Source organism: Pelodiscus sinensis, chromosome 3 (assembly GCF_052426305.1).
Source record: "Pelodiscus sinensis isolate ZL-2025 chromosome 3, ASM5242630v1, whole genome shotgun sequence".
Taxonomy (NCBI): Eukaryota; Metazoa; Chordata; order Testudines; family Trionychidae; genus Pelodiscus; species Pelodiscus sinensis.
The window spans coordinates 188,812,332-188,828,051 of record NC_143054.1 but is presented as its reverse complement, the minus strand read 5'-3'; the positions used below and the strand labels follow the sequence as shown (position 1 = coordinate 188,828,051).

Below are 15,720 nucleotides of genomic sequence, written 5' to 3'. Positions count from 1 at the left end.
AAAAACATGGACTTTATGGGCCTCATGGGACAATATACCACCATATATTTGTATAATGTTATTTTTGCCACTGTAAACTAAACAGTAATGGTGTAGGCTGTATTGCCAAAAATTTTCCATCATATCTTATTAACATTATGCTCTATTTATGTATTAATGAGGTCTGCAACTAATGCAAAAGAATGGGAGTTCAGACGCCCAGTTTGGTTGTTTTTATAATAATCACTCAGCTTCAGGTCTGCCGATGGTGGGCACAAAGGGGGTAGCTTCGCTGGGGTCCGGTGATTCAAAAGGGATCCCTGGGCTCTTTAAATTGCTGCCAGAGCCTCACATGGTGGCCTTTGGGCATCACTGAAAGCGCCCTTGGGGGAGCTAGCCCCAGTCCCATACTGTCTGCTGAAGACCCCACCCCTTCCAGGGCATGGACCTCCCCCTCCCCCCGCCCACTGTCCTGGTGAGTCTGTCGGCCCTACTGCTCAGTGAATGATCTTGGACAATTCATTTAAACTAGTCTGAGTCTCAGTTATCTTAAGTAAAAAAGCAAGTGTGACATTATCACCATCAGCCATCAGGCGTAAGTCTGAGACCACTGATCTCAACAGGACTTTTGCCATTGACTTCAGTAAGGCTGGGATTTCACCTAAAATACAAATAAGCATTAATATTTGTAAAGTGCTTTGAGATTCACACATGAAAAGCGCTACTGCTATTCAAAAGAAACAGATAATATAGTTAATCAAGTGATTTTCTTATATTTTCTTTACATTTAGCTCCTTATTAGAAGTCAGTAATGCAGACCAAGTAACACTTAATAACTGCATAGTTTTTGAAATTAACTTGAGCAATTTACACTTGGGCCATTTTTAAATGTAACCTCCCTTTTCCTCTCCGGATTACTGGGGAGCAGGTCACACTCACAGGTGTGCCTGGGCGCCTGATGTTTTAACCCAAGAGATCCTGAGCACCCCAGTGGTGATAGTGTTGAGTTGGGGAAAGCCCTATCCACCCCTTTGCTGTAGTCCCTTGCTGTAATGAATGTAAAATGTCGGTGCCTCCACCTGGCTGGCCTTGTACACACATTGGTGTGCCTTGAAAGCCTCCAGGAACATACTAATTCCAATTATAATCTGGATCTAATTCCAGAACAACTACAAATCATATACATCTAACAGAACACTTTAAAATAAACAATCTGTACTTAACTTAAATAAACAGGGATTAACAGATTTAGCAATGAACAGCATTAACAAAACACATAACACTAATTGAAGCTTATACAGCTAACATTTGTACAACAGTGACCAGAGTGTACACACCCCTGAACTCACAGTCCCAGACTCTTGCTTGCATTGGCGCGCTGATGTTGCAGCTGTAGTGGAGATTCGGTCCAGGCTAGAGAGCAGCTCTGTCCCAGGTAGCACTTTCCCAACAAGGCCCCAAAACTTACTGCCTCGTGCTGTGCCTATCGGAAGCAGCCGGCTAAATCCTAGTTCCAACAGGCATCTAGTCCCGGTCTGTAGCTGCATTGACTGGATCAATCTCCTTGGCAGCAGCCTGGCTCCCCCTTCGGTTCCAAACTCCAAGGCAGAGTCCCATTCTGCTAGGCCTCTTTTCTTCATGCACATGGAGAGAGAGAGTCCTCTCCCACACAAGAGTCCTTCCTTCCTGTTTTTCCCAAGGGCTCATGGGAATTGTAGTCTGGACTGTAGCACACAGGGTCTTTTCAGAATAAAACAGAGGCCCTTTTAGTAAGGGGACTACATAAAGTATATTTAATATTATGTATTTTTAAATAAAAATACATTCCATTACAGTAACTTAATGCCAAAGATGAATTCAGTATTTGTATGTGCTGGATTCAGGTCTCCTAAGTAGCTATCAGACTTTGCCGCCAGAAAACGTCTTCATTTTTTTTTTTTTTTTTTTTTTTGCTGTTTTTAGCAGATCCCTCAAAAGATTCCATACCCACACCAGATAATGACCCAGCACTTCATACAATGTGCAAAGAAGATCAAGATGAAGGTAAAGTTACCTACTGAAATTCTTTAAGATGCAAATAGTGGGGAAGCTCATGATACTATATATTCTTAAAAAAACAAACAATGGGTACTTAAGAACACTTTGTACCTTCTCTATTAGCTTCCTGTAACATGAACTCTCTAATTGACTTTTTTCCCTTCCTTCTATCCCCACTACTATTTATTCTGAAATTGGATCTTCAACACTCTATTCATCTGAAGAAGTGGGTTGTGCCCACAAAAGCTCATGATGCCATCTACGTGTTTTGTTGGTCTGTAAGGTGCTGCTAGACTAGTCATTGTTTTTAAGGTATATATTTTTGTTAGTCTCTAAGGTGCCACAGGACTACTTGTTTTTAAAGTTACGGACTAACACAGCTACCTCCTGATATGCTATTTTAGTTATAGCATTCAACTTTTTCATCTTTGACCTTTGTTGCTTTAGGAAAATATCTGGGCTTCATTGACTAGGGTTCATCTAGTAGATGTATATGCCAATCAGTCTTGCTACTGTAGTCTGTAGTGTTAACCTCCAAATAACTTATTTTAACCATGTTGATTCTGGGTCACCCCAGAGCATTATGTTTTTGTTAGCAGAAGTCTGTTATATTGGTTTCATTTCTTTCTGTAATTTGAGCATCAAGAACAGGTGGTTTGGAACAGCTGCTAGTCCATACTGTGGTGACAGCCAAAAATGTTTGTCAGAGAATGCTTCAGTGCTCCCAGTGATAGACAATTCATCATGGCTGAACCATCAAAATCAGTATGCTCACTAAAAATATAACACAATAGTCCAGAGTTTCTATTAAGTGAGGTCTATTTTGACCACTACTTTATACTAATGCTCGGGGAGGACTTTAATACATTTTATAACTACTTGTTTTTAACATTTCTAAAGTGACCCAATGAAAGAAAGAAAGAAAGAAAGAAAGAAAGAAAGAAAGAAAGAAAGAAAGAAAGAAAGAAAGAAAGAAAGAAAGAAAGAAAGAAAGAAAGAAAGAAAGAAAGAGATTTCAGAGAAATATGCTGTGTATTGGTTTTGTACTCTCTTCTGTATGCACATAAGTATGATATGTTATTTCTATCCTTTGATGTTAACAGGACAACAGGATGTTTCCACAATTGATGAAATGGAAATGCAGACAGATTCTCAGACTTCCTATATGGAAACAGAAGGTATGAGAAATGCTGTATAAACAACAAGTAAGATAACAATGTCTCATGACTAATTATTAACAGAAGCTATGCTATGGCATGAGAGGTACCCCAGTTATTTCTCTACATTCATTGATTTACCAGATGCAAATTTAGCTCAGAATAGGAAATAATAGCTCTAAGTGGAAAAGGCTAACTTTTTAATGGCATCCATAGTAAAAGGAAAAAGTTATGAGCTAGGTTGAGCATCCCCTACTCATGACAGCGAGCACTTAGCTTCCTATCATGCCAGATGATGGGCATTCTGCCTCCCTACAAGCATGTGACTTCTGTGAAATCACTTAAGCTTAAAGTGAAATGTGCTTCACTGGAGTGGGGCCAGAGTGCCCCTTGCAGGACTGAACAGAAATAGTCCCTTAGCCTCACTGTCACTGCTTACATAAGTAAATATTCAGCAGGGTGAGAAGGATTCTACAGTCTGATTTTATGCGAATGTTTTCCATGATAATAACTGCCACATGTACAGTGAAAACTTTGATATCCAGCACTCACGGGCAATGGGGGATGCTGGTTAATTGAATGTGCTGGATAACAAAGCTTATTGTGCTGCCTCCACCCCCTACTGGCACATCTGGCTTCCTGCAGGATGAGGCATACTGAGGGAGAAGGAGGCACCTGCTAATGACATCAGCCAGCTGTCAGAAGCCCCCGTGGTATTGCAGTTGGGGGGCAGTGCCAGTTAACAATGTTTTCTAGTTAACAGACCACTGGATAATGAAAGCTTTCACCATATTAATTGTTTGATTCAACACGAGTTCTGAACAATGAATTAACTTCTGTTTCCTATCACATCCTGTTCAGAGCTCCTGTCGAACAAAGAGGATGTAATCAAGGTTGAGAAACCAATGACTCCTATAGTAGATGAAAACAAAGAAGAAAGCAAAGAAGAGGAGACAGGTAAAACTTTCTATACATTAGAAGTAGGCAGAGAATTCAAGTAGACTGCTATATGGAATCAAAATTCTCTTGAAAGCTGTGTTTGTATTGATAAGCACAGCTAAATTATTTTACTATAACAAAAGTTACCATTAAAACAATTTTCTTAAAGTATCATCTTCATTTGCTATTTCTATGTATCATTTATTTAAGTCTTTTTTTCCCCCATGTGGCATTAAAATATTGTTGTGTATTTGGTTGGAAGTCACGTAAGAAAATATAAGGGGCTGGAAAGTGTTATACTCAAATTTCAAAATGGCTTTTAAATAAACACCCAAACTGTTTATTGTGGGATTTTTATGTTTATCTTCCAAAACTGATGATTAAGAAGCAATTTATCTCAATTTAAATATCCTTTCTCTCAGAGTCATTGGAAGTACAATACTGAGTGTAGTTGCAATAACTGGATATTTAAGTGATTTGTGAGGTCATAAATAGAAATTTAACAAGTAATGAACTGAAGCTAGCAATTCTAATAAAGAAACCAATATTTGGAACACATACATATAGAGTCCTGCTGAAGAAGTATTTGTATCTGAGAGTATAGTATTTAAATCAGTATTTATTCTATTATTAAGAAACAGCGAAATTTAATTTTCAGAGTTTCAGGAATTCTTGTGGGAGCCCTCCATCCATCCAGTCAGTTATAAAAGTCATGCTTACATAAAAAAAGCAATATATTATGTAAATAATTATCTAATTGGAAAGCAAATGCAATTATATGGTCTTCCGTGGTAGAACATATAGATCAATTACAGCTTCATATTAAAACCCAGACATGATCTTTGCTGGAAATCCAGGTCAGTACTAACTAGATCTTCATAATGATTAGCTCCCTTTGCTATGACATTGGTACTGACTTGAGTTGCAAATCCATGTTAGCAGTATTGACACTTTTCCTCTTTGCAAATCCAGGTTCTGTTTCTCTTTGCTCATATCCATCTTAACAGCATCTCCTTTTTTTAATGCAAATCCAAGTTGAGACTAATCACACCTCTCTTTCTTACAAGAAACGTTAATGGAATCTGTGTTGTGTTTCATTACTGGCAATGATACTACAATCAATATAATACTTCAAATCCAAGTAAATGGCATTCCTCTCCTTCAACTGCAAATCCAGGTTTTATAATATGGATTCATTTTAATTGGAATTCAATGTCATTATATTAATTTCCTCCGGATAGAAATTACTTACATTTTATTTTATGTCTCATCAAAAAGCAATGTTCACAAAGTTTACTTTCTTATTTGTATATTTCTTTCTCTTTAATATTTTACTGTCCCCGACAGCGAATGACTGTCATTTAACTCTCAGGTGATAGATTAGATTTCACCATCTGTTCTACCTAGTATTAACATATGTAGCATTAAGGAAAGTAATGTCAGAAAAGAGATGTTCTTTGCACTTTTCCTGTCCCTTATATAAAAGTTCCAGGGATCAACCAACTTAAAGGATCTTTCTGAACATTTCGAAGCATTGCGGCTTAGGTTCATTAGTGGTATTTACATATATCCAAAGTTCAGTGAAGTTTATGGAAAGACAACCTTTAACTTCAGTGGGTTTTGGACTGGGCCCATAACAAGAAGTATTGTGTTGAGTCTGCCCATGGTATAAACTGTACTCGGCTACACCTATAAATGTTTCTTTTAGTTTGTTTTGAAATGCACAATCCTTTAAAATACTTCAGGCTGGGAAAATAAATCAGTGCTTTTGGCAATTCCAGAGAAGGGAAGGAGAATAAGGCATTCTCCTTGTTTTATTTTATTCTAATAGGTATAAAAATGTGCAGGTAGTCTGCACAACACATTTTATAAGCGGCTTTCAGGTTTGATATGCACAGATGCTGCAACATTAAGTTTCAGAGTCAGTCATCTTGTAAGATGGATCTTGAAAGAAAAGCCGGGTGGGGAGGATTGAACACCGGTTCACGCTGATAAAATAGTACGAGTATGTCCCAGAGAGACTTATAATGGCAAGAGTTCACCTGGCATAATGCAGAGATTTTCTATATAACAGCATCCCGTATAAGCAAACAGCTGGCTCGTAAGCTAATTCAGTTCAATGTTCTCCAGCAACACCTGCAGTTCATTGGAATAGAACAAATTAACATATTTTTAAGCCTCACCACACTTAAAAAGAAGATAACACGGGAGTATCATCCCAGTCATACTACAGTACTTTGTTTTGATATAAAAATATAGTGCTTTTGATCTGTGGTGAAACTACATGTGTATTCCAATTAAAAGACGTGCATAAAGTCGTTCTTGTCTGCTCAGCGTCAGTGCTGTCTTAAGGCGAGGCTGAGAAGTTAGCATCCCTCTGAGCTGAGCCTATGTTCCATGGTACCCCAAGAGGAGATGGATTAATGGCAGTTGTCTGTGGCCATTCCACATCCCTCAGTAGAAGTGCGGAACCTGCTAAATGGACAATATGGGTCAGATCCCCCAGTGGAAGGTAGTCTGCATGCTCCACAGTAGCCACCACAACCAGAAACATGATGGCTTCTTGTCAGAGAGAGGGCATGTCCAGGATGGCTGGGTGAGGCAGCACTGAGTCAGGGCATGCCTTTAGCAACCTCTGTTGACAGGTCTGTTATGGAAACTAGTGCTGCTGTCCTGGGACAGAAAGCTAAGGAAGGGCACATTGAAATGCCATTTGGCTTTCCCTGGGACATATTGTGCCAGCACCTTGCATTTCCTTGTGCTCATGAGGGTGAATCCAGGCTTATGTGGTGATGCATCCAAACACAAATTTTTTTTCTTTTGGTTCATGCCTGATCCCTTATACAACATGAGATTTTTCATTTCCATTCCATATATTAAGATAGACTTTATTGGTTGAGGCTTAATATTTTGCGTGTTAAATCTAGTGCATTTATATTTTGTATTGCAAGCTTGGTTTTTCTCAAAGGATTTTGCAATGAAATTCGCTCCATGTGTGTTCCACGAGCAATGTTTTTTTCCTGGAACACTGATAAAAATCAGAATTAATATTCTAGATGTGTCATTTTCTCATGCTTTAAGTAAAAGTTTATATATCACTTGGAAGCAAGTAAGGAAGAAGAGAGAGACAAAGCAAGACATATTGTAGAGTAACTTTTTTCAGGTATTAGAATCTACTCAATTGTAGTCTAAAAAACAAGAATGAAACCCTGCCTCTCTCATAAAATTAGGGAATAATCTCAAATCCCTTTATTAAAAATCAGAGTAAGTAATGGTTGCTGACCCATTGGCTGACCAAATAAAACATGAGGGAAACAGCATACAAATGCTTTTAATCTTCAATTAGATAATTCATATAATAATGAATATTATTATACACACTTGAAAATACTGTCACACACACTTGAAAATACTGTCATCTTTTGCTAATGGATGGGCATGCTGGGTTTAGTGGCATTTTGAATCAGCTCAGTATTTGTAACAGGGCTAATAATTTATAGCAAAAGAAAATGAAAGTAATGTTCCTTGGAGGTATATATAAATGTTCCCTGCTCTGAGTCTACTCTCCCCACTTATAAAATTCAGTCTCTCTTTATATAAAGATATTAGATCTGATGATTTCTCTTTTCTGTCATCCGTATAGCCTGCTTTACCCCTTGGAGGACAGTATGGTGTGACCAGGAGTATCCATTATTTGACTATAATACCCCTCTTCTGTTTGTTGGGTAGAATATTGCCTGTTATCTTATTGTCACAATAGTATTATCCTAAGATTATTGGAGTTAAGGATAGCTCAGAAACATATTTGTAATCTGCTCCTTTTGTTCTGCTGGAGGTTGCTGTGTCTTCATTCTAGTGTTGAAACCAGTGTCATTTCCCCAACATCACCTCTTCAGTTTGAGGTGAATATCCACAGTAGAAGTCCTACAGTAGTGATACCTGGCTGCTGTCCCTCTCAGAAAAGTGAGAATGTAAATTCAGCATGAAATAGCTTGTACCTTCCGCTCTAATGTGTGCACAACACTCAGCTGCTGATTTAATGGAGTAACTCTTACAGATGAAGGATCTATTTGGGGTAGCTGCTCTCTACCTACACTATATAGTACAAATATTTACTTTCCTGGAGAAGACTGCAAAAGAGAAGAATAGTCGGAGTAGTAAGATGCAACCCACCATTGAGGGACATTTTTTTGAATCCATGGAGAGCAGGGGTGAGCAATCATTTTTGCAGGGGGGGAACTTCACAATTTTTGGTAAGTCATCAGAAGCCTGTTCCAGGCCACCAGAAGGGGCAGGCCTTGGATAAAAGGAACAGGGATGGAGGCTAGAGAGAGAGAGAGAGAGAGAGAGAGATAGACTTTGTGTGGGTGGCACAAAGACGGGGAGGGTGTATGGCACAGACTCTATGGCTATGTCTACACTGGCGTGATCTTGCACCAAAAATATGAAAATGAGGCTAAGCGTGGAATATCACTGAGCCTCATTTGCATATCTAATGAGCTACCATTTTTGCGGAAGAGGCTCTTGCCTCTACACTGCCCCTTCTTACGCAAGAAAAACCCTCTTGCGCAATGCTGTTATTCCTGAAAATAATCAGCATAACGGCATTGCGCTGGAGGGTTTTTCTTCCGCAAGAAGGGGCAAAGTAGACGCTCCTTTTGGTGCAAGAGCCTCTTCCGCAAAATGGCGGCTCACTAGATATGCAAATGAGGCTCTGCGATATTCCACGCTTAGCTTCATTTGCATATTTCTGGCACAAGATCGCACCAGTGTAGACATAGCCTGTGTGTGAAAGTGAAACAGAGAGTTTGTGTATTGGCTACTACTGGGTAAGTTTCTAAGAGACACCATGCACTCTCTCTTTAAGATGTAGAAACTTTCCTGTTCTGTTGTTACCCCCTCACCTGCTCTGCAGAGATGGGATATATGCGGGGAGAAGAGTAAATGTGTGTGAGAGAGAGGGAGAGAGAGAAAAATGAGTAAAGAAATCTTAGAACAATGCATGGCCTCTTAAGACAGGCACTCATCTTAGTCACTCCCCATACTTCAGCTCCATTGTGTGTGTCCCTCTCTCCAGCCTCTGCTCTGCAGAGATGAGATGCAGGGGAACACACACACACACACACACACACACACACACACACACACACACACACACACACACACACACACACACACACACACACACACACACACACACACACACACACACACACACACACACACACACACACACACACACACACACACACACACCCCCTGCAGGAAGGCCCCGGGAGCAGCTCAGGAGAGGAGAGGAGCAGCTGAACATATGCTGCTGGCTCTTTCTGCTAATCAGCTGAGTGGTCCAGATAGAAATTCTGGGTGGGCCAGTTTTAGCCTATGAGTTGCATTTTGCCCACCCCTGATGCAGAGGCTAAGGCACATTAGTGTCCTACATCTAATTTTGATTGAGAGTTGCCAATAAATCTTCTAGTGAGTAGGCAAATAACTGTTTATGCATCAGTTGACCCATTCTTCACCTGAACAGCTGAATTCCAGGTCTTTCACCCATAAATTCTTTAGAAATGAATAGGTGCCCTTGTAATATAAACTTTGATAAAATTATATAACCTTGAAATCTGGCGAGGAAGCTGTCTCAGTTTTTCTAATGTACATTTGCTTCAAGGATTTTCACACACATTTGTAGATATTGACAGAAGAAATACATTCTTTGCCATGTCTTTGCAATTACAAATAAACAAAATAAATCTCAGAAAGATTAGAAACAAGACTGACATCTTTATTATGGTGTCTCACAGTTGTAACAAGATTTCTATTATAAATCCAATTTCTATTCACCTCCAACGCCTTCTCCAAAGAGCTGAAATGGACAATACTTCTGAGAAGTGAGATTTTTAAAAACAGCAAGTTCTTTATTTCTTTGGAAAAATCTAATCAATTTTGGAAATGTTATATCTAAAATAGCTTAAATTAGAAAACTCAAATGTGTTCATTGAGTTGTTCTAGTTTAACACCCAACAGACTGAACCCAGGCTACCTGAAGCTTAATAAGTCAACAGTGTGCCCTTATTGGCAAGACGGCTCGCGACATACTGGGGATGCATTGCTATCAAGTCAAGGAAAATTATTATTTCCCCCCACTCCCATTTGGCACTTGTGAGATCACATCTGAATTATTGCATCCCTCACTACAGAAAAAATGTGGACAAATTGGAGAGAGTCTAGCAGAGGGCAACAAAAATGATTAGGGGACTGAGGTACATGACATATGATGAGAGGCTGAGAGAAGTGGGGACTTATTTAAAATGCAGAAGAGTGAGGGGGAATTTGACAGCAGCCTTCAACTGAAGAAAGGTTCCAAAAATGATGGAGCGAGACCAGGGGCTCACAAGCCAAATATGGCTCAATACGGCAGTCAATCTCTCTCTTTTGGCCATCCCTGCTGCCCAATATACTGGAGCTGGAGCCAGGCCTTGGTGCAGCTGTTTCTTACTGCTGGGACAGCTGCACCGCGGCCTTGGTTCCAGCTCCAGCAGCCGCCACATAGCCTTGGACCTGGCCTCAGCCCTTTCCCACAGCTGGAGCTGCAGCCAGGGTAGCCCTACGTGGTGGCCTCCAGGCTGCCTCCAGGGCAGGCTGAAAGGCAGGCAGCTTCCTCTGTGTGCCGGGGCTCAGACTGGGATTGGGATGTAGCTGCTCCCATGGCAGCCTATCCAACAAGGCTTTGCTCCCACCTGGCCTGTTCCCAGCCCCAATCCTGGAGCAGGTCCCGCAGTCCAGTCCACATCTGGCTGCAGGAAGGGCTGGCGGCGACCCCCCTCCTACTGATGAACAGGTAGCGGGGGAGGCCACAATCTGGCTGTGGCAATCCTGGCCCAGGACCTCATCCAGCCATTTCTGCTCTAGTGCAGCAGCCCAGCCCCAGACAGGTAAGGTAATCCAGCCCCAGGGCCTCCCCACATATTCTACTTCCCACCCCAACATACTGCCCTGTCTCCTGCACCTCCCAAACACCCCTGCCCTGAGCCCCTGATACAGCCCAATCCTGACTCCTGCATCCCCCTCCCCATCCCCAGCTCCCTGCCATAACACTCCTGCACTCTTCCCCCCCCCCCCCACACACACACACTCCATGCCGGAGCCTATCATACAACCCAATGCTGACTTCTGCACCTCCCAGTCTCCAGTCCCCTGACAAAACACTCCTGCACCCCCTGCATACCCCAAACCTGTGCCCTGAGCCCCTCATGCATCCCAGCCCAGACTCCTTCCCCCCCCCATCCCAATCTCCTGCCATAAGATTGACAGAAGACAGCCTGAATGTGAGCATGAAGCTGGTTTTGATCAGTTATGATGTAAACTTCAAAGAACTGTGCAAAATGATGCAGCAGCAGAAGTCCCATTAAATAAAGTCTGAGTGCAATGTTTCACTTAAGCTATTATTATTATCAATCATGTCAATTAATAATATCAAGTTGTATATTTTCAGTCATGTAAATAGGCATTCTTATATGGCTCTTTGTTGACCACTTGTTCTGAATATCAATGTAGTTTAGCTCTTTGGTTTGAAAAGGTTGCTGACCCCTGAGCTACACTCTTCATATAACAGAATGAGGAACAATGGCCTCAAATTACAATAAGGGAGGTCTAGTTGGACACTGGGGAAAACTATTTCACTAGGAGGAGTGGTGAAGCCCTGGAATGGGTCACCTAAGAATGTGTTGAAATCTCCTTTCTTATAGGGTACGTCTACACTAAGGGAAAAAGTCAAATTAAGATACGCAACTTCAGCTATGTTAATTGCATAGCTGAAGTTGAAGTACCTTAACTCAGCTTTTGGCACTGTCTACACTGCAGGAAGTCGAAGGGAGAACACTCTCCCTTCGACTTCCCTTACTCCTCCTGAAAGCAGGATTACTGACATCAACCAGAGTGTCCCTCTCAGTTCAAATTAGCTGTCTTAACTAGACCTTCTAATTCAAACCCTGGAAGATTGACAGCAGTGGCTTCGATCTTTCTCCATAGTGTAGAGGCACCCATAGGTTTTAAAGGCCTGGCTGAAATGATTTAGTTGGGGGTGGTCCTGCTTTGAGCAGAGTGTTAGACTAAGCCCTGATCTAAACTAGGGAGTTATTTCAAAGTAATCCCCTTTATTTTGAAATAATAAGCAGAGTGTCCATACTTCTAAGCCCATTATTTCGAAAAAATGGGCTGGTTATTTCAAAATCTGTACTCCTGCTTTCCTTGGGGAATAAGCTTATTTTGAAATAGTTATTTTGGGAATTATTTCAAATTTAGTTATGTTGAAATAATTTTCAAGTGTAGACATGCCCTAAGTGACCACTTGAGTTCTCTTACAAACCTATTTTTCTATGATTCTGGGAGCTAAAAGATACATGTCTCTTAGCTAAGGTTGTAGCAGACCAACCAATTTCTAGGGCTACGTCTACACTGGCCCCTTTTTCGAAAGGGGCATGCTAATTTTAAACTTCGGAATAGGGAAATCCGCGGGGGATTTAAATATCCCCCGCGGGATTTAAATAAAGATGTCCGCCGCTTTTTTCCGGCTTGGGGAAAAGCCAGAAAAAAGCGTCTAGACTGGCCCGATCCTCCGGAATAAAGCCCTATTCCGGAGGATCTCTTATTCCTACTTCAAAGTCTAGGAATAAGAGCTCCTCCGGAATAGGGCTTTATTCCGGAGGATCGGGCCAGTCTAGACGCTTTTTTCCGGCTTTTCCCCAAGCCGGAAAAAAGCGGCGGACATCTTTATTTAAATCCCCCACGGATTTCCCTATTCCGAAGTTTAAAATTAGCATGCCCCTTTCGAAAAAGGGGCCAGTGTAGACGTAGCCTAGCTGTGTAGATGCCATCAGAAGGGGACAGAGTTCCCTACCAAGCAGGCATGAGTTATACTAGAAACAAAGGGATAGCTGTCCTGAATTAGACTACTGGTCTGTCAAATCTTTGGCAACAGCCCATGCCAAATGCTTCAGATGAAATGCAAGAATCTTTAGCATGAAATGCTGTTGCCTTTCCATAGGAGAAGTTTGTTCCTAACCCCCATCACTTATGTCCTGATGCGTAAGGATTGAAAAACATATGATTTTAATCCTTTGTAATCCAAGATGATGCAGGTTTGGTAATCTTCTGCTGATGTGTAACCCATACACCGGCACTTGGACCACTTACAGTGAGAGAGAAGAACAAGTGAGCCTTATAGCCTAAACTAAGAGGCAGCTGTGTCTATAGCTCAAGCTGTAGAACTCCTATACTAAGCTCCAGAAGTCCCAGTTTTGAATCTGCCTGGTGGTAGTTACATGTGCAAAAGCAGTAATAGACAAAACCCCTAAAGAGGAAGAAGCAAAGGAATTGTGGCTCAGAATAGTTCCCAGGACAGCAAAACTATACACTTAGGCTATGTCTAGACTGCAGGTTTCTTTTGGAAGAAGCTTTTCTGGAAGAGATCTTTCGAAAAAAACTTCTTTGGAAAGAAAGTGTCCACACTGCCAAAGCACATCAAAAAAAAGTCATCTGCTTTTTCGAAAGATAGCGTCCACATTGAATGGATGCTATCTTGCATTTCAGCTGTGATTACTAAGGACAGAGTGGCCACCAGGATACACGTACTTTTTCCTCTTCTTTCGAAAGAACTCCCTCTTCCAAATCCACACTCTCCTTTTTCTGAAAGCGCTCTTTCGGAAAAAGGCTTCTTCCTCATAGAAAGAGGTTTACCAATGTCGGAAAAAACCCTCAGTACTTTCGATTTTTTCCTCTCCAAAGAATGCGATTGCAGTGTGGACGTAAGTGAAGGATTTTTTTTTGGAAATCCAAAAAAACCTCTGTAGTGTAGACATAGCCTCTCTCTTCAACAAGGCCGGTTGTATAATCAGTATTTAGCTCTCAATTTGAAATACAGCACAGCATTCTACTGCTATCAAGAAAACACACAGAAAAATTACCCCTAGGTTAGAAAATCTTGCATGGTGGGAGAAATTCTATGAAGTCAAAAACAGGTGAATTGGGGGTTAATCTTGTACTGCATATTTTGCAATGGTCTTGTTCGTAGCCATCTGGAGAAGTGGACTTTCACAGCAGCAGAAATGCTGGAAGCAGTGGGAGGAATGTTGAAAACAAGGTTCTTAGTAGAAATGCATTTCCCCTGAGTATACTTACAGGTTTACAACATGAATTGTTTTCTAGGCTGCTATTTTCTAGACAACTTTTTTTTTTAATTTAGCATGAATTGTGTGTTTGTGACGTGAGCTGTTAAAAGAACTTTGCATGTGGAATTCCAATATCCAATGGCTAGGGTGCACTTTGGCCAATGGCAGTGCAATCTTTACTTTTCATGAGTATCACTCCTCTCTTTTGGAGGAGCCATCGCTGGAATAGAAAAGGAGAGTAGTTTCATTTTCCCCGTTACTGCCATGATGACAAAGGTAATCGGGTAGCTTTGTGCAGCATCCGCCAATGGGTGAGGGTGATGCATTCATGAGTTGCTTTATAAAGTCTGTGCATTCTGCAGGTTACAGAGCTCTATTCGGGTATGTCTACACTACCCCGCTAGTTCGAACTAGGAGGGTAATGTAGGCATACCGCACTTGCAAATGAAGCCCGGGATTTGAATTTCCCGGGCTTCATTTGCATAAGCGGGGAGCCGCCATTTTTAAAACCCCGCTGGTTCGAACCCCGTGCAGCGCGGCTACACGTGGCTCGAACTAGGTAGTTCGGACTAGGATTCCTATTCCGAACTACCGGTACACCTCGTTCTACCATGTGGAATCCTAGTCCGAACTACCTAGTTTGAGCCCCGTGTAGCCGCGCTGCACGGGGTTCGAACCAGCAGGGTTTTAAAAATGGCGGCTCCCCGCTTATGCAAATGAAGCCCGGGAAATTCAAATCTCGGGCTTCATTTGCAAGTGCGGTATGCCTACATTACCCTCCTAGTTTGAGCTAGGAGGGTAGTGTAGACATACCCTTCTGGACTCTAACAGCTAAAAAAGGAAACTCAGCAGCAGCTTCCTACCCTCTAGGAGTGATTCTGCTACATAGTCTATGGCTTTGCTGAAGAGCCTAAACAGAGATTGTGGTATGTCAGGCTTAACAAAGACCGTAGCTGCTTTGTATCACCAAAAATATCATCATATCAATACATAAATCATTGACAGTGCAGTGTTATGCCATCACAGTGGAACAGACTACTATTACAAGATTCTAAAGTCATAACTACTATACAGGAATCCGCAGCTATGTTGTACATTAACAGTGTGGCCTGGTTATTACTCTGTCAGTGGTTTTATTTGAATGCCAGTTACAACCCCCCTAGGAAAGAATAATGTGATATTCTTCTTAACTGGAGGACTTTCACTTTCTTTTCATTATTCTCCCTACATCAGATACTCATTCTAGCCCAAGTGTATGTGTAAAGAACAGGTGGCACAAGCTCTATTTGAAATTTTAATTATTTTTTATTTCTTTCACTGGGAGGATTCCACCTTTCAATGTGCTTTTCTAATAAAAATAGAAACAATCAGGGAGTCTTGCATCCTAAACATTTTGCCACAGTCCTTTTATGACATCTGCTTTGTGAGTAGGGAACAAAAAA

At 41.3% G+C, this 15,720-nt stretch overlaps 1 protein-coding gene and 1 long non-coding RNA gene across 8 annotated transcripts in view; one reads left to right on the top strand and one right to left on the bottom strand.

Moving 5' to 3' along the window:
- Positions 1-15,720, top strand: part of MACROD2 (mono-ADP ribosylhydrolase 2) — a 1,386,515-nt gene that overhangs the window by 1,319,299 nt on the left and 51,496 nt on the right. For 4 of the 6 annotated variants that reach the window (XM_075925641.2, XM_075925639.2, XM_075925638.2 and 1 more), the window contains 3 exons: positions 1,942-2,022; positions 3,120-3,194; positions 4,035-4,130. In XM_075925641.2, the coding sequence (XP_075781756.2) occupies positions 1,942-2,022; positions 3,120-3,194; positions 4,035-4,130 (252 nt within the window). The remainder of the gene's footprint in view (positions 1-1,941; positions 2,023-3,119; positions 3,195-4,034; positions 4,131-15,720) is intronic. The other 2 variants (XM_075925642.2, XM_075925640.2) reach the window with 1 other exon arrangement.
- LOC112544377 (uncharacterized) overlaps positions 1-15,720 on the bottom strand; it is a 42,478-nt gene that overhangs the window by 16,154 nt on the left and 10,604 nt on the right. Inside the window, exon 3 of one of the 2 annotated variants that reach the window (XR_012903031.2) lies at positions 6,084-6,248. The exons of the other annotated variant lie outside the window; for it this stretch is intronic. This is a non-coding gene — a long non-coding RNA (uncharacterized LOC112544377). Of the gene's footprint in view, positions 1-6,083; positions 6,249-15,720 lie in introns of those variants that run through there. 2 annotated transcript variants of the gene reach the window in all.